General features: G+C 47.7%; 1 protein-coding gene across 16 annotated transcripts in view; it reads right to left on the reverse strand.

Annotated features, from left to right (window-relative positions):
• Window positions 1-2,297: 2,297 nt before the first annotated feature.
• The window catches only part of TTBK1 (tau tubulin kinase 1), a 179,179-nt gene continuing 163,444 nt past the window's right edge, over window positions 2,298-18,032 (reverse strand). For all 16 annotated transcript variants that reach the window (XM_053312882.1, XM_053312863.1, XM_053312842.1 and 13 more), the window contains 2 exons: window positions 8,395-9,998; window positions 2,298-3,538 (listed from right to left, as the gene is read on the reverse strand). In XM_053312882.1, the coding sequence (XP_053168857.1) occupies window positions 3,130-3,538; window positions 8,395-9,998 (2,013 nt within the window). In that variant the 3' untranslated portion in view covers window positions 2,298-3,129. The remainder of the gene's footprint in view (window positions 3,539-8,394; window positions 9,999-18,032) is intronic.

Raw genomic sequence — 18,032 nt, forward strand, 5'->3', positions numbered from 1 at the left:
ATGGGAAAACATGAGGCTTCCTTGAAGGCTACGAAGGAGGAGGAGGAATATGGATGAAGAGACAACTAGACATAGGCCAGGACTGAGAAAGTGGGATTACAGAAATAGCACAAGTGCTTTGAATAGCAAAACAAGAACCATGACAAATAGTCTACCAAAAAAACCCCACATGAACTTGAATGCCTCTTATCCATGTCATTGGCCAAAACCAATGCACAGTGTACAATACAATCCCTAAAAAGCCAGCTCTTGGCTTTGTTGGATGTTTCCTTGTGTTCTCCTCTATATTTTTCTTTCTAAAGCTGCTTGCTCAGCCCTAGGAGTAAGGAAGCCTCTACAGGAATGGCCCACTGTGGACTGATACATATCATTTTCTACATGGTGACTACACAGGGAAATCACCACGAGCTGACATTCCAGTCCTGTGGGACAAGTGGAGCCCGTAGCTCTCCATCTCTTGGCACAAACCATCTTTGGAATGGGTTCAAACTGGGTTATGGTGAGCTGCCATCTTAAAGCACATTGGAATGATCACACATCTGCCCATCACGCCAAAATGGCAGTGCACAACAGCAGCAAATAATAGTGTCAGAAACTAATGAACAAATCAGGAGGGAGGGTTGCTGTCTGCACAGCAACACGAGGAGAGAAACACAGGATGGTAGGGGTGGAAATGAGGTGGTTGGGAAGATGGTGTGTTAATTTTGCTGTGTTTAAGCCAATTGTGAATATTCTACCCCCAAATACTTGGTGTCTCAAAAGCTTTACCAGCTATGGTCTTGGGGGCCTAGAACAGTCTGCAACATGAGGGGGATCTCATGCACACCACAGAGAGAATCCTGGACCCTAGAATGGGGAGGATACAAATACAGTGCAAGGAAACAAGGAAAAATACTGTGAAAATGTGAAGCATTTGCTCTCAAAACCCCACTGCAACTCCATCTCTCGTAGACACATGCTTCAGCTGCACATATCCAAGTCAGGGTTTTTGCAAATACCTCAATTATAATACAAAACCAGCAGGTTTGCCTGTTGTGACTCCTGTCCACCTCTTGGAATTCAGAGAATTCTGTTAGGGTAATTAGCCTTCTTGAAAAACTACAACTCCCATGGTTCCTTGGGTGGAAGCCATGACAGAAACATGGTGCTAGAACTTTGTAGTCTAAACACGCTCTGAGTTCCTCAAAGGGACTGCAGTATTTATCAATGAAAAGAGCCCATCTTCTAATACAATATAAAGTTAGCCACCATCTCACCAGAGGTGGGGACATGCAGAGTAAATCATGGCCCTTAAGGACCTCTTAACAAATAGCTACCAAAGATTTGCCTTTCCAACTGAGTTCTTGATTCCCACTGGGCAAAGGAGTAGCCAGGCTGTCTGGATTTAGACATAGCATGAGAAATCTCCTCCACCTGCCAAATAAGCAGCTGAAGTCTCACCAGTCAGCTGCCTGGATTGGGTGAGTGGATGAGACCCCTTTCACTCTTCAAATAACCTTTCTTGTTGGTTGAGGGGGGGGGGAATACCCAAGATGAGGGACCCAAGAGCTAATAGCAAATTAATATCTGCCCATTTCATGGTGTCATTTCTGGGTATCTATTCCACTGCAGATGCCATCACATCTACATGGGCTACCTTCAGGTTTTTAGATTTCACAGCAAAAGATGTGCATTTTTGCTGTAGTCCTGGGTTCCTAAAGCCTGGGCTCCTAGATGTATACCTTTATTTAATGCCTTTTCCTGGCTCACCTAGCAAGTTCATATCTCCCATTTCTCAGGCATGAGAAGGAGGAGGAGGAGGGAGGAGGAGGAGGAGGTGAAACCGGCTTCCCCAGATTAGCTGGGTTTAATAGCCACATCAGGACACTCACTGATTGCCCGTAAGTGCCAACCAGCAAGCCAGCTACTCTGCCATGTGGACCAAACAGCAGTTAGGCTTCAGCCTCTGGCAAGGTAAAGTTGTGTTTCTGAGGCAAGCATGTACAGCTATCAAAAGGCATCTTGGTCACAGGAAGCCTATTCAAAAGTGCTTGTGCCTACTGGTTTGTCCTACACAGTGCAGCTAGCAGGCAGAGAGGCTGAGTCTCAGTATGGGGGATGGCAACTAATTCACAGAACCTTGCATTTGGAATTAGAGGAAACCCTAATGATGGAACCATACGGTCCCCACATATCAAACTTTGGGGGTTGAGGGGCTATTTTTTCACCTTGTTCCTATTCCTGCCAAGGAGACAACTTTAAAAGGGCTCCCAGGAAGTGTTCACTGCTGCCTTTACACAAAACACCAGCTCTCAGTGGACAGTTCACTTAAAGATGTATCACTGAACAAACAGAACGAATGTCCCTCCACGTCAGAATATGTTGGAACAGCTGCATGCTTGAAGGGAAAGGAAGCCTTTCCCGAGAGCGGCACTTCTCCCCTACCACATGCTCTTCAATTTCTGCATCAGAAGCGACTCCAGAGAAGGCAGCTCCTCTTCTCATCAAAAAGAGTGTCACACATTCTCCTTGCTTAATATTGTAGGCAGGACAGCCAGGGAGGAGGGTGGTTGTAACTTTTGTTCCATCAGTGCTCAGGGTCAAAGGGCAGGAGGTGAATGGACAGGCCGCAGCACCAGAGCCATGTGAAGGAAGGGCTGGAGAGTGGGGAAACGAGGCCACTGGCTTGTCCAGACAGTCTTGAAGTTCACACCGAGACTCCTCCCTTCCAGGTAAATGCAGCCCTTTTAACCTCTCCACTGCTTTCGGCTGATGCTTTATAAAATGCCGTCTCCCCTCCCAAGCTGTCAGGTCTCTGGGGAGGAGACTGTGGGTATTGCTAACTGAGAAATGGAAAAGGACGGCGTGAGAGAAAGAGGAGAGTCAGGCACTAGGCAGGCTGCCCGAGTCGCTGCTTGGTGGCTGGCAATAGCAAGCAAGCATGAGCTGGCCAGGGAGGTCTCCGCCAGGTAGGAGCTGGATCGAGACAGCGTGGGCATGTGGGCAAGTGAAGCACTGAAGTACAGCTAGCTGCTATGCGCTTGGATTTCCGACACGTAAGGCTGTGCTGCAGCATCTCAATATGCAGAGGTTTCTCCAGCCTGGCAAGATGGTGGGTCGGTGGGTCACATGGTTGGCAGCAGCAGGTCATTATCTAGCAGTTGCCTTGCCTTCCTGGGATACTTGTCTTCCTTTGGTTGCTGGAGTTTGAACGGGGGCTTTCCCTCTTTGTCCTTTCCTCATCAGGCCGGGGGACACAGGGGCGTCTCCCAGCAGCCCACCTGCCTGAGCTCTGGAGGGAGCTCTGGAAGAAGGCTGGACCCGCTGAGGCAACGTGGTCCCCAGCTTATGTTGTCGGGATGGTGATGGGCTTTCCTTTCTGGATAGTGACTGGCTTTTGGGGGAAGCACTGAGGTTTCTTGGAGGGAGGATGGGACTCCTGGGTGGAGCACGGGGGGCTTTCCATGGGCTGCTCCGCAAGGGTAGCACAGCAGGAGTTGGTGTTGGCTTTGTTCGGGAGTCACCAGACACATTCCCAGGAGGTCTTTGACCCTGAAGCCTGGAAGAAGGAAACAAAGAGAAAGAGGAGATGAGGGTGAGATGGAAGAAAAGGGATTTTAGTGGAAAGGGTGCAGCTCCTGGTTAATCCTCCCAAACGCTGGACAAGGCCATGTGGCAGGACAGAGCAGCAACTGATGACATGTAGCCGCTTGGGACTGAGCACCACAGTGGCCAGAGTCCCCATCAGTAGCACGTCCAGGGACAGTCAGGCACTCCACAGGTAAAATCACACAACTAGGCAATCAAACCCCAGTTCAGACATTCTGGCAGTGCCACCCTCATATGGAGCAGCAGCAACAAGCTTGGCTCTTCTTTCATACGCCTTCTGCATGTTGGGCACTCCACACAAACAACTGATCATCGGAACATAGGAAGCTGCTGCCATATACTGAATCAGACCCTTGGTCCATCTAACTCAGTATTGTTTACACAGACTGGCAGCGGCACCTCCAAGGTTGCAGGCAGGAATCTCTCTCGGCCCTATCTTGGAGAAGCCAGGGAGGGAACTTGAAACCTTCTGCTCTTCCCAGAGCAGCTCCATCCTGAGGGGAATCCTACAGTGTTCACATGTGGTCTCCCATTCAAATGCAACCAGGGCAGACCCTGCTTAGCTAAGGGGACAAGTCATGCTTGCTACCACAAGACCAGCTCTCCTCTGCAGACCAGCTCTCCTGGTCAGGAGGCCTGGCATTTCCCTCCCAAAAAAGGGGGTGAGGGATCACATGAATGCAGCAGCAGTGGCTGGGAGACAAAGATAGGAGAAGGAAGAGGAGACAAGTGATTCTTTGCCAAGAGATGGCTATGCCACCACTCGGCAAAACTGGCTCCAGTGGTGAGATGTGGCAAGGGGGAATCTTGTCACCCCAATAATCTGCTGCTTGAGGTGACCGCCTCACCTCGCCTCACAAAATGACTGCCTTTGCGTAGATCTGTCTGTAATTTAAACAATATTGTAATCTCCTCCCTGGCTTATCAGAGAAGTAGCCCCCAGTGTCCAGGAAACACTGTGAGGCCTGTTCCCTTGAACTTTACATTTTGATGACAAATTCAGCAAGGTGCACAGAACTTTTACTGGTCAGTAAAACTATTACTGGAGAGCAAAACTATTACTGGTCAGACATTAAACAGAGTTAACCAATCAAATGAAGTGGAAGCTTGCAGGACTGGCTGAAGCCAGGCGGTGGGGGGCCCGCCCAGCCCGCAGAAGCCAGGGGAGAGACAGAGAGAGCGAGAGAGGTGCGGGGGGAGAGACAGAGAGAGCGAGAGAGGCGCGGGGGGAGAGAGCGAGCGAGAGAGGCGCGTGGGGAGGGGGAGACAGAGCGAGTGAGAGAGGCGCGGGGGAGAGAGACAGATTGAGCGAGAGAGGCGCGGTGGGGAGAGAGACAGCGCAAGTGAGAGAGGTGTGGGGGGAGAGAGAGCGTGAGCGAGAGAGGTGCGGGGGGGAGAGAGCGCAAGCGAGAAAGGCACGGGGGGAGAGAGAGCGTGAGCAAGAGAGCGCGAACGAGAGAGGCACGGGGGGAGAGCGTGAGCGAGAGAGGCGTGGCGGGGAGAGACAGAGAGAGCGAGAGAGTCACGGGGGAGAGACAGCGTGAGCAAGAGAGGCGCAGGGAGAGACAGAGCGAGCAAGTGAGACGTGGGGGGAGAGACAGCGCGAGCGAGAGCGAGAGAGGCGCACGGGGAGAGACAGCGCGAGCGAGACAGGCGCACGGGGGAGAGACAGCGCGAGCGAGAGAGGCGCAGGGAGAGACAGCGCAAGCAAGAGAGGCGCACGGGGAGAGACAGCGAGAGCGAGAGCGGCGCAGGGAGAGACAGAGCGAGCGAGGCGTGGGGGGAGAGACAGCACGAGCGAGAGCGAGAGAGGCGCACGGGGAGAGACAGCGTGAGCGAGACAGGCGCACGGGGGAGAGACAGAGCGAGCGAGACAGGCGTGCGGGGGAGAGACAGAGCGAGCAAGACAGGTGCGCAGGGGAGAGACAGAGCGAGCGAGACAGACGCGTGGGGGAGAGACAGAGCAAGAGAGGCACGGTGGGGGGAGAGACAGAGCGAGAGAGGCATGGTGGGGGGAGAGACAAAACGAGCGAGAGAGGCGCGGAGGGGAGAGAGACAGAGCGAGCGAGAGAGGCGGTGGGGGGGGCAGAGCGAGCAAGAGAGCTGTTGTGGGGGGGACAGAGCGAGTGAGAGAGCTGTGGGAGGACCAGCCAAACAAATTCTCCCAACTAACCCCCAAAAGGAAGTGAACTACCGCACAGATGCTCTGTGTGGGTTCAGCTAGTATACTTTATTACATAGGGTAGCATGCGTAGGATTCTAGGGGTGTGCACCGGACCGCGGACCTGCGGTTCGGCACTGGGGTGGGGGGTTCCATTAAGGGCGGGGGGGATGCCTTTACTCACCCCTCCCGCGCTTTGCAAGTTTGGTGCCATAATTCATTTAAAAAATGCGCCGCAGAATCGCCCTCCACTCCTATGGCTCCGGACCGGGGCTCCTTCCTGTCTTCAAAATCGGGCGGCAGGATACTTCCCTGCCGCCCCCGAAGCCCCCTCAAGCCATTTTAGCCCTTTAAATCTCGCCCCGGACCGAGTCCTATGGCGCTCGGGCGGGCGGTGGGGAGATGTCCGTCCGTCCGCCCGCCCCCTTCCCTGCCTTCTGCGAAGTGCAGGGAGCCTTCTGCGCGCGTGCGCAGAAGGCTCCCTGCACTTGAGTCTTCTGCGCACGCACACGCAGAAGGCTCCCTGCACTTCGCAGAAGGCAGGGAAGGGGGCGGGTGGACGGACGGACATCTCCCCGCCGCCCGCCCGAGCGCCATAGGACTCAGTCCGGGGCGAGATTTAAAGGGCTAAAATGGCTTGAGGGGGCTTCGGGGGCGGCAGGGAAGTATCCTGCCGCCCAATTTTGAAGACAGGAAGGAGCCCCGGTCCGGAGCCATAGGAGTGGAGGGCGATTCTGCGGCGCATTTTTTAAATGAATTATGGCACCAAACTTGCAAAGCGCGGGAGGGGTGAGTAAAGCCCCCCCCCCCGCCCTTAATGGAACCCCCCACCCTAACCCTCCTGAACCAAAACCACCCCTTGTCCGGACCAGTTCGGAGGCCAGTAGAATGGCCTCCGAACCGGTCCGTGCACACTACTATAGGATTCCCAGGCGGTCACTCATCCAGGCACTGACTTGATCGAGACCTCACCAAGATGACTCCATCATGTGCTGTTAGACCACGTTGGGACCAATATATTTCTCTCTCTTGGTAGCTTTTGGTCTTTAAAGCTGATTTGGCAAATTAACCATTTAAAATGTGGCATTAGTTTTGGTCTTGAGTGTGATTTGGATCTTCAGTCTGACCAGACTGGATTCTAGCCACAGAGGCTCAGCCATGGGAAGTACTGAATTCCTGTAGGTCCAGGGTTTTCAAACCTGAGTCCCCAGATGGTACAACTCCTATCATCCCCAGCCACAAAGGTTGCAGGCTCCCACTGATGAGAGTTGCAGATCTACTTGAAAGTAGATTATATTAGTTCCCAGATAGACACTGATCTAGATTCTGGTTTTAAAAACAACTGGTTTCTCCTGGCTATGGATCTATGGACACAGGGCTATTGTTGTTGTTTATAGAATAACAACAACAACAACAACAACAGTGGAAAAATAAGCCACTGCATGGTCAATATTTGCACAATATAAGTGGAAAATAATACATCACCAAGAACTGGCAATGGCTTAAGAATGGCAACTTGAAGAAAGAAACAGAAGGTTTAATACTGGCTGCACAAGAACAGGCACTAAGAACAAATGCAATAAGAGCAAAAGTCGAAAAGTCAACAACAAACAGCAAGTGCCGCCTTTGTAAAGAAGCAGATGAAACCGTGGACCACCTAATCAGGTGTTGTAAAAAGATCGCACAGACTGACTACAAACAAAGGCATGACAAGGTAGCAGGGATGATACACTGGAACATCTGCAAAAAATACAAGCTACCTGTAGCCAAAAATTGGTGGGACCATAAAATTGAATAAGTTGTCGAAAATGAAGATGCAAAAATATTATGGGACTTCCGACTACAATCAGACAAACATATGCCACACAATACACCAGATGTAACTGTAGTCGAGAAGAAAGAAAAACAAGTTAAAATAATCGACATAGCAATACCAGGGGATAGCAGAAGAAAAAGAAATAGAAAAAAATCACAAAATACAAAGATCTACAAATGGAAATGGAAAGGCTGTGGCAGAAAAAGACCAAAATAATCCCAGTGGTAATTGGCGCCCTGGGTGCAATTCCAAAACAACTTGAAGAGCACCTCAACACCATAGGGGCCACAGAAATCACCATCAGCCAATTACAAAAAGCAACTTTACTGGGAACAACCTATATTTTGCGACGATATCTATAATAACCAGCAGTATTGATGATGGAATTCAGCCATCCCAGGTCCTTGGGAGGGACCTGATGTCTGGATGGAGCAAACCAGTCAATAACACCTGTCTGACTGTGTAAACAAGAAATAATAATAAATATGTACATACTGTTTTTAAACAAAAATGTTCACAAAGCAATTTACACAGCAAAAGAAAATAAAAGATGGTTCCCTGTCCCAAAAGGGCTCATAGCCTAAACACCTACAATTCCCCCACTTCTCACCAAATCAGACTCCGAATTCTGTGTAGCCAAAATAGTCAAACTACAGCAGTTGAAGAGGGAGCCGACCACTATAGCCAGGCTGCCCTTTAAGGAAAGAGACAATAACAACCCTGCAGAGGGGCTGAATGGGATGGGACAAAAGAGGAATTGAGGAGATAAAGAATTAGGTGCCTGAAAGAGCTGACCCTCTGCCCCAGGACAAATTAGAGCCTCACTTACCTGTTTGTCATCATCATATCCCCTAGATTGCCACTCGGTGGTGGTGGAGGAGGAAAAGTTGAATGGCTCCCAAGTTTCAGTTCTATCACAGCTGGCTTTGCAAACATAATGGGGCGAGGGATTCTGCTCTTTGAACTTCTCTCTTCCCTTTTAATCAGGGGAAATTTCTCCTGATTCCCCATCTTCCTTGGGATAGAATCATCCGAGTCATGGGTATCCTCCTCGGAGCCAGTGGCTGACAGGGTTTCTGAAGCTCGCCGCCTCTCATCACTGGAAGAAGCAGAAGATGAAGCTCCTGAAGCCAACCTGAGCAGGCGGTTTTGCCTTTTCTCCATCACCAGGCGGGCCAAATCTTGCTGTTTCAGCCTCTTGTACAGCCTCTCTTTGCCAGAGTGTGAGGCTGAAAGCTCGGAACCTGTGTCCTCTTCAGAGAGCAAGATGGGAATCCGACTTCTATACCTGATGTTCATGGGTTTTCTGGAACCTTCCTTTGGAACATCTGCAAGAAGTTCTGTTTGTTTAAGAGATTCTGTTGCAAGAATCTTATTTTCGAGACCAGGCTCTTCTGAAACCAGCTTACCAGCTTCTTCCAAATCCAGTTCAAGGGCAACTTTGCTTTTAAGTTCTAGTTCCCCCTCTTCCATTTTAGTAATGCCATTGAAAAGCAGAGCTTGCTCCCCAGCAACTTCAAAGGATGTTTCAACATGATTCACTGAGAGAGCACAGCTTTCCATTTCTCCCCCTTCCAGGGCTGAATTCACACTTCCGTTTTCAATTAACACCTGATTTTCCTCCAGCTCTTCCTCAATGATTATCTCCTCAAATTGCCCTGGAGTGCAATACTCCTCATGCCTCATCAGCTGCCCACCGGAAGACATGATGTTTAAATGCGTCTTTTCAGCAATATGAACAAAGGTGCGCTCAACTTTGGTAAAAGGGGAGGAGGTTGTGGCCACAGTAACAGGAGGCTTTGGTTCGGACTTTAGGATGGAGGACAAAGTTCCTGGCTCAGACACATCAAGCTGACTTCCCATAGGCTGCGGTCTTTCACTCTGAGGTGTCAATGCAGCAAGTGTCCCTAGGTCAACATCAGGAGCCAAGTCTGTGTTCACTGGAGACTTCTTTACATCACCTGGTGAAAAGAGAACTAATGTTTTGGAGCCTTCCTCAAGTTCTAGGTCACCTTCTGCAGCTGATGCTCGGCCCTTAGATTCCTTTTGGTCATCAGCCAAGAGGGTTGATGGGGCACCTTCCTGACTACGCTCTGTACTCTTCTGGCTCACATCACTGCTCGAGTCACTGCGCAGGTCAAGCTCTTCTCCTAACTCACCAGCTTCCTCATCCTCATCATCCTCTTCCTCTTCTTCTTCCTCCTCCTCTTCCTCCTCCTCGTCATGTCTGCCATTTTCCATTTCCAGATGGGTTGCAGATGATTTGCAAGGAGCAGTTAGGACAACATTTGAGAAATCCACCTTCTTTACACGCTGGAGCATTCTAGATCTTTCTCTGTTTTCTGACACGTCTCTTTTGAAGTCCTGATAAGGCAAACTTAAAGGCACCACCTTGGGGAGACCATTCATTTCAAAAGGCTTCAGAGTAAACACCTGGAACAAGACATTAAAAAAAAAGATGGTTATCCAAGGAGGTATTACTACCTCATGAGCACTGATACGGTATCTGGGGTTGGTCTGATAAGCTTTTCAGGACAATAAAGTAGAACCAAAGAAGAATCCAAGCAAAACACAGCAACACAAAAACATCTATAGGTATGGAAAGTGTCTACATGATTCTGTAGAGATTAAGGTGTAGTTAGACATACTGGAGGGTACATTACCACATGGTATCAAACCCTGGGTTTATGGTATTCCAGGTTGTCTGATGAGCAGTTCATTCCCCCCTCATTCCATTTCAGTGCTTCTTTGTGACTATCCTGACATGATATTAGTAAGAGGGAATGAGAGGCAACTGCCTCCCACTAATCTGAAGGTCCATGCTACTAAAGGCAGGCAAGAGGCAGGAGCTCTCTTTCATCTGCTTACTTGTGTGATGTCTGATGAACACTCCTAAGAGGTAACAATGCAAAAGTTCATTATTCAGTTAGTGCACCAGCCAACCACATGGGCCATAATGGGGAGGGTTGAGGGGAGAAACCCAACTGGAAAGTGTGCAAGATGAACCGGTAGAAATATATACAACAGCAGTATCCCTGTAAATGATCAGAATACATATATAACAGCAAGCATAGGAAATCACATGGCTCATTGCAGTTTGTGATAGCATGAAAAGGGGATATAACCAAGTAAAACATAAGGGAGCATGTAAAATAAATTCTTAGGCAAGTCGGTGATTCCTCCGGAGCTGAAATATCCAGGAATAAGACAGAGACATACAAGATTATTGTGAAGACAATTGTTGGGAATTCTCCCAACATTTAAAAAGAAAGGAAAAAAGAAAGATCATGTCAAGATGTTAGGCTTGTGCACATAATCAAGAACAGGGTAGGAGAAGCCTTCTACTTTAGTTCAGGAGCTGTGCATACTCCCAATATTTGATTGTCTGTCAGTTAAAAACAATGTTGGAGGCTTCTTCTGTGATCATGTGGGTAAGCAGTAGCTAGGTCAGACGGCTCCCTCCTACCCAGCAGCACCTGTACCCAGCGGCTGAATGAAGCAGAATAAAAAATCCTCAACCCAGCTGCTCCTTAGCACATGATCACAGATGGCACCTCTGGCCTTGGCTTTAACTGACAGATGATCAAGTATTGGGAGCATGCACAGCTCCCAAACTAGAGCAGAAGGCTTCTCCTACCCTTTCCTGAACGACCCTGTTGAGCAGGAGGTATGTTTAATATGCACTACAGGAAGAGCTGTCACATAACCAACAGAGCATGGGCAAATCAAAGAAAGTACTGCACACAATTAATTTATGGAATTCTCTGCCACAAAATGTGGTGGCCACTATCTTAGATTGCTTTTAAAAGGAATTAGACAAAGCAATGAAGCAGAGTTGTGTCAATGGCTATTTGTGAAGTGCGAAAAGGACAATTTCCTTCAAAGCTCTGCTTGTGAGCTTCCCAGAGGCATTTAGTTGGTGGGAAGCCAGCATGCTGGTCTAGATGGGTCTGATCCAGCAAGGCTCTTCATATTTCTTATCTGGGGAAGCACCTAGGTTTCCTAGGAAGCACGGACAGATTACTGGTAGCAAGAACAGTCAACAGCTATGAGTCAGGATGGATACGGAAAACCATTACCATTAGCATGTTCTGTCAATGAACAAGAAATGTATGTACAGAATTTAAAATGCTTAATCAGGCTCTAAAGTAGGGTTGTACAACTTTGGCACCCCAGGTATTGTTGGACTACATTTCCCATCATTCCCTGCCACAGTGGTGGCTTGCATTCTTCAGGGCATGATCCAGCCAAAAGTACTTGACCCTCTAGTCCCCATACCCTACTTCAACCAAGCACAAGTACGCATAATTGAAACAACTGCACATTCTATGTCTGTTCATCCCTGCCTCCATTTCCCTTTTCTTCCTCTTTTGTCTTACCTGTGTCAAAGTTTACTGTGTAATGTCCTCAGGACACAACACTATGTTCTCTTGAACTTTGATGGTACTACATACACACATACATACAATTAAGTTCTCATTGATTTAAATAGAATTTAAGCACATGCTTCCCACTGAAATCAATGGCTGACATACAGAGCAGCCTACAGTAGCACAGCAGGAAGACATGCCTATGTGACAGCGAGCTTCCCACCACCACTCTGACCATGTAATCCTGGGCACAGAGCAGGACTATTGTCCATTTGGATGGTCTGTGCTGCCTCCAGATGTGCCCTGTCTCATCCAAAAATATGTCCCTGTGGGCTGCTTGATTCTCAGGGACATATTTTAGGGTGACACAGGGCACATCCAGAAGCAGTGCAAACCACTAAAATTTATTCCCCACTGCTGTGCACCCAAGGCTGCATGGCCAGAGAACGGCTAGGAAACGTCTCTATTGTTGGCATGTCTTTCTGCTGCATTGCTGGCAGACTGCTCTGGATGTCAGCCACTAGGCTTCAGTTTTGGCTGGGTCATACTCAAAATGTTGAGTTGTATAATACTAAAGTAAAAGGAATTAAAGACAACATTTTAGGATATACACACTGGTGGATATCCAGACGAACACTGTTGTAGTGCACAAAAATGCATTTATGCAAGATGGTTGCATAGTTGAGTGGTTGCTTGCAATTGCAGAATCTCTTGCTTTCTTGGTCTGCTTGTGCAAGTAACAAGGAGAGTGGATAGTCTTGGAACATATGTGGGTTGAGAAAGAGGTCTCACAGCAGGAGGCGTGCCAAAGGTTGTACACACCCTGTTGTTCCAGCACACACTAGCCTGGATTGCAAGCTCCCAACATAGCAGAACTGGCTGGCTAGCACAACATCCTTTCACTAGGGCAACATGTATCCATTAGCGCAGCATTAGTCCTGATGCCAGCTTGTTTCCTTTTTCCTTCCCAAGCACTAAACTGCAACATCCAGTAGTGGTATTCTTTGAGGTTTTGTTTTTTTGTTTTGTTTTTTATGTTCAGTTCTGCATCAAAAGTGGACAACTACTTCCTGTATTGGCATTACACTGGTTTCTTATTTCCACTCTCCCTAAAAATTAGTAGCAAGCTGCCACTTAAGGACATAGGAACAGCCCTGCTGGATCAGGCCCAAGGTCTTTGTAAGTCCAGCATCCTGTTTCCCACAGTGGCCCACCAGATGCCTATGAGAAGCCTACAGGCAAACTGAGGGCATGCCCTCTCCTGCTGTTTTCCCCCTGCAACAAGTAGCTAGAGGCATCTTTCCTCTAAGCCTGTCCTACAGTCATCAGACCAGTAGCCATATATAGACCTGTCCTCCATGAATTTGTCTAAGCCGTTTGACTACAACATTAGTCAGTGAGCACCTTCTGTATGTTGTAGTCAATGAGTGCCTTCTTCTGTATGATCCCCATTCCATGTTGAGGTCATCTGGAGAGGTCCGTCTCCAGTTACCACCGGCATGTCTGGTGGTGACTCAGAGCCAGGCCTTCTCTGTAGCTGCTCCTGGCCTATGGAATGCACTCCCAGCAGATATCCGCAGTTTAGGCTCACTGTCTGCCTTTAAAAGAGCCCTAAAAAACGGACTTGTTTGACTTGGCCTTCCAAGGTTTTAAAATTGTTTTTAAGTATTTTAATTGGTTTTAAATGGTTCTGAACTGTTTTAAAAATTGTTTTAATATTGTTTTAAGCAGTGTGTTTTGAAAATGGTATTTGTTATTATGTTTTTTAAACTTGTTGTGCACTGCCCAGAGCCTTTGGATAGGGCAGTCTAGAAGTGCAACCAACCAACCAACCAACCAACCAATCAATAACATTATTCCTCCTGTTCTAGAGCAGGGATTCTCAACATTGGGTCCCCAGATGTTATTGGACTTCAACTCCCATAACGCCCAGCCCCAGTGGCCTTTGGTTGGAGATTATGGGAGTTGAAGTCCAATAACATCTGGGGACCCACCACTGAGAATCTCTCTTCTAGATTATCCACTCAGTAAACTGGAAGAAGAGCCATAGCTCAGTGGGAAAGTATCTGCTTTGCCTAGTTAAGGTTCCAAGCTCAGTCCCCAGCATCTCCAGGTAGGACTGGGAAATACCTGTCTGAAACTCTGGAGGACTGCTTTAGTCAATGTACACAATACTGAGATAGATGGACCAATGGTCAGACTTGGTATGGCAGCTTCCTATGTCACCTATAAGTTTGTCAACTGGCACATTTTAAAATGGATTAAATAAGGTGCTAGGTAGATTTGAATTTCTTTTTACCATATAGTGTTAGTCATTCCATGTTCTGTTTGCATGTTTCAACTATTTTGAACTGTGCTGGTAAGTAGCTAATGTTCCAAGCTGGGTGAGAATTCCCTTGAGGAAATTGGTCCTGAAGCTTTACAGATGTTGGTTCTCCTTTTGGGAGGCCACCAGTGACTGATGAATATGTCTGGTTAAGTGGGTTAGGGAAAAGGTTTGCAGCTTCTGAGGACTTGCCTGCAAAGTTGTTTCACATATGCAATAATGTGAATGAATTGGAAGTGGATTTTCCACCTGTTGCCACCGAGCTCTAGCCAATGTAATGCAACTTTGCAACACAGCTTTCCATCACACAGTAGCTGAAATTGACACCCACTGCTATGCTTATAGGGCAGGAGGAGAAAAGTAGCTCCAGAACTTTCCAGAAAACTAGCTCCCCCTCCCCACCTACCCCCACTGCCAGACCCCTGTGGTTACTGGAAGGAAACCAGTTAAGCTCCATTAAGCTCATATTCCTGAAATGAACTTTGCCCCTTTTGCGCCCCTCCAGTGTTTCTTCTGGTGCCACCTAATGGCGCAGAGGGAAAAATTATTATTATTATTATTATTATTATTATTATTATTATTATTATTATTATTTTACATTTATATCCCGCTCTTCCTCCAAGGAGCCCAGAGCGGTGTACTACATACTTGAGTTTCTCTTTCACAACAACCCTGTGAAGTAGGTTAGGCTGAGAGAGAAGTGACTGGCCCAGTCACCCAGCTAGTTTTATGGCTGAATGGGGATTTGAACTCGGGTCTCCCCGGTCCTAGTCCAGCATCAAATCAGGTAGCAGTGATATAGGAAGATGCTGAAAGGCATCATCTCATACTGCACGGGAGCTGGCAATGGTAAACCCCTCCTGTATTCTACCAAAGACAACCACAGGGCTCTGTGGTCGCCAGGAGTCGAAATCGACATGACCGCACACTTTACTTTAGTGCTTCTGGTGCCACCACTGGGACTGCTTATCAAAAAAGAGATAGCAATAGCATGTACCCCCACGTACCCCACTATTTCCACTGCCCCTCCCAACCAGAAAACAGTCAAGGAGGACATTCTTGACCTACACTTTATGCCAATTGCAACCTTCATTTTTTTTTTGCATCCTCTCCAGGAAATTCTGAAATGCCTGTTGTTGCAGTCTATTCCTCCTTTGGAATAGAAAGAGAAATTTTTGGCCCCACTGGCCCATCAGCAGTTCCTGGGTGACCCTAGGACAGTTGTCATCTCTCAGCTTAATATTAAAAGAGGAAGGATTTTATTTTTTTAAGGGAGAAGTGGTAGAGTATCTGCTTTGCATGCAGAAGTCCCCCCGTTTACTTCCTGGTATTCCCCAGGTAAGGCATGAAAAGACTTCCCTGAAACCTTGGAGAATTGCTGCCAGTCAGGGTAGAAAATACTGAGTGGGATGGACTAATGGTCTGACCTGGCAGCTTCCTATATTCCTAATCTTGTACTTTTCATCTTGTACCTCAAGCTCCTTAGAGAAAGGGTGGGAGGAAAATGTAGCAAACAATAGTAATGAGCTAGGTTGGATGCTATTTTGTCCAGTGGCTGAACTACATGCTGTAAGATTGCATTTGTGCTTTGAGCACATACATCCTTCCTCCTCCCAGCATGCCAAGGCACCATTCATTAAACTGACTCTGAATAAATTTATGAAAGGCGGTACAGAAACAAACGAATACATATTCACATGGGGGAGTTGTCCATCCAAACCAATCCAAATGCCCCCTCCCCCCCACCATGCCCCACAGTTAAAGAAGCCCACTCTGGCACACCAGGAGGCATGTACATGTCCTTACAGCACAAAGTATCTTCCAGATTGGCCTAGTGTGTTTCTGGAACAGTGTGCAGGGTTTTTGTAAGATGAATCAAAATACCACCAAACAGGTCATCTTCATTGTATCTCCTTCCCATAGTCCACTATTACGATGAAGAGTGAGAACATTGCTATATATCACTAGTATAAACCCAAAATGGGAGTTGTGTTAGTGATACTCAAGGGCATTTTGAAAAGTGTTGCTGTTTACTTTCAGAAAAACCATCAAATGTAGGTCAAAATATGTAGAGTTTGCTTAAAAGTTGGGGTAGAGAGAAGCAACGTTGTGAATCTTGAAAAATTTTATAATCTCAATATCGATCTCCTTTCCTTATCATCTTTGTTTTGTCTCTCTATTTATGGAATTCCTTGATAAAAACACTCACTCTTCCAGCAATTCACATCCTGAGCATCACCAAGTATCAGTGTATTCTCTGAAGTCACAGATTTGATTAGTGTATCTCTGAGCAGGGGTGTAGTGACAAAAGAGACAAGGACTGCTGCTATACTGGGGCTGCCACTGCCGTGCCAGTCTGGGGCTGCCAACCACTTCCCCCCCACTGGGCATTCCACTGGCAGCTCTCTAATGCCAGAGCCATACGGCAATCCTAATGAGAACAGGTGACTCCTTTAAGGGAGGCCTGTTCTCATCAGGATCTGGAGTTGCACCAGCTCTGTGACATCATCAGGCTGCACTGGTGTGGCTAAAAAGAAGGTGGCCAGTCGGGCAGCTACAGTGAAGGTGGCTGCTGGACAGGTAGACGGTGGCAAAGAAGAAAGGCAGGTGGGCAGGTGGTCAAGGAGGCATCAAAGAAGAGGAAGAAGGCAGGCAGGTGGTGGCCTGCCATCACCCTTAAATCTTGCCCCGGGGCTGTGTCCAACCTTCCCACACCCCTGTCTCTGAGTGTCCTTGTCATACCACTTTGAGACTGATTCCAGCAGCCAGATGCCTATTTGGATTTCTGCTATGTGTGGAAAGAACTCTTCGAGACATCCCTCCGATACTAAAGGGGGTAGAGATCATGTTGGCATCAGGCCTGACGCTTCCCCCTGCTCCTTTGGATGATGAAGGTTGTACTCTATGAAATAGTTATCCACCAGCTTTTGTGGACAGCTTTTAGCAGTTCCATCTGCTCTCAGTCCTTGCACTCTCTGGGTTTGTAGGCTCTTCCAAAGCCCTGTGGTGGTTTGGGCTTCCAGTCTGCAGTAATACGTTGTCCCCCTGAAGATCAGTTCTAGAGGAGCTCCAACTAACTTGGAATCCATGGAACCTCAGAAAGGGAATGTGACCCAGGATGCACATCCCAGCTTTTAATCTGAAATTTCCTATTGGCCACCACAGTGGATTGTAGCCCTCATGCTTCCATCTGTAATGTGTCAAGGACAATCAGCTAGCAGAGCTGCCATGCGAGAGAACTTATTGGGCCCTTCTTTGATCTAGCAAAGGATCTGCTGTGGCCATTTATTCTGCCCATAAATATGTAGCTTTAGGAAACAGAGAATTAATAACTGATGCATAAAGGGCCACTATAGGCATTTTAAATCTGTGTCTCAGTGCTGCATTGGTCCACCTACATACATTCTTCATTAGGAATAACAGCTAAGGATGTTAGCATTGCCAGTAGATCAAAAACCTGTGAGACGCTCCAAGCACCCCATTGCTTTATTCAACGAATTATTGCTGCCTGACTTTCTTTTTCACTGCCTTGCCTCTAGCTGAGCTTGCTTGTTCTGCCTTCACGAACCTGTCTAAAATTCTGAGCAGGGTACTGTGGGAGCTCTGGATGTTCTTTGGAGCAGACCACTTTAGCCCCTTTAGACTGAGGATGTAGCCATAGCTTATCCACTTTATCCCACTCCTTTTCCCATTTATTCATGAAAGACTTTAGAGCAGCGATCTTCACTATTTTTCAAGGGCCACACTTCCCAGCACTCCATGCACACCTTC

This window comes from Hemicordylus capensis, chromosome 1, assembly GCF_027244095.1.
Source record: "Hemicordylus capensis ecotype Gifberg chromosome 1, rHemCap1.1.pri, whole genome shotgun sequence".
Lineage (NCBI taxonomy): Eukaryota > Metazoa > Chordata > Lepidosauria > Squamata > Cordylidae > Hemicordylus > Hemicordylus capensis.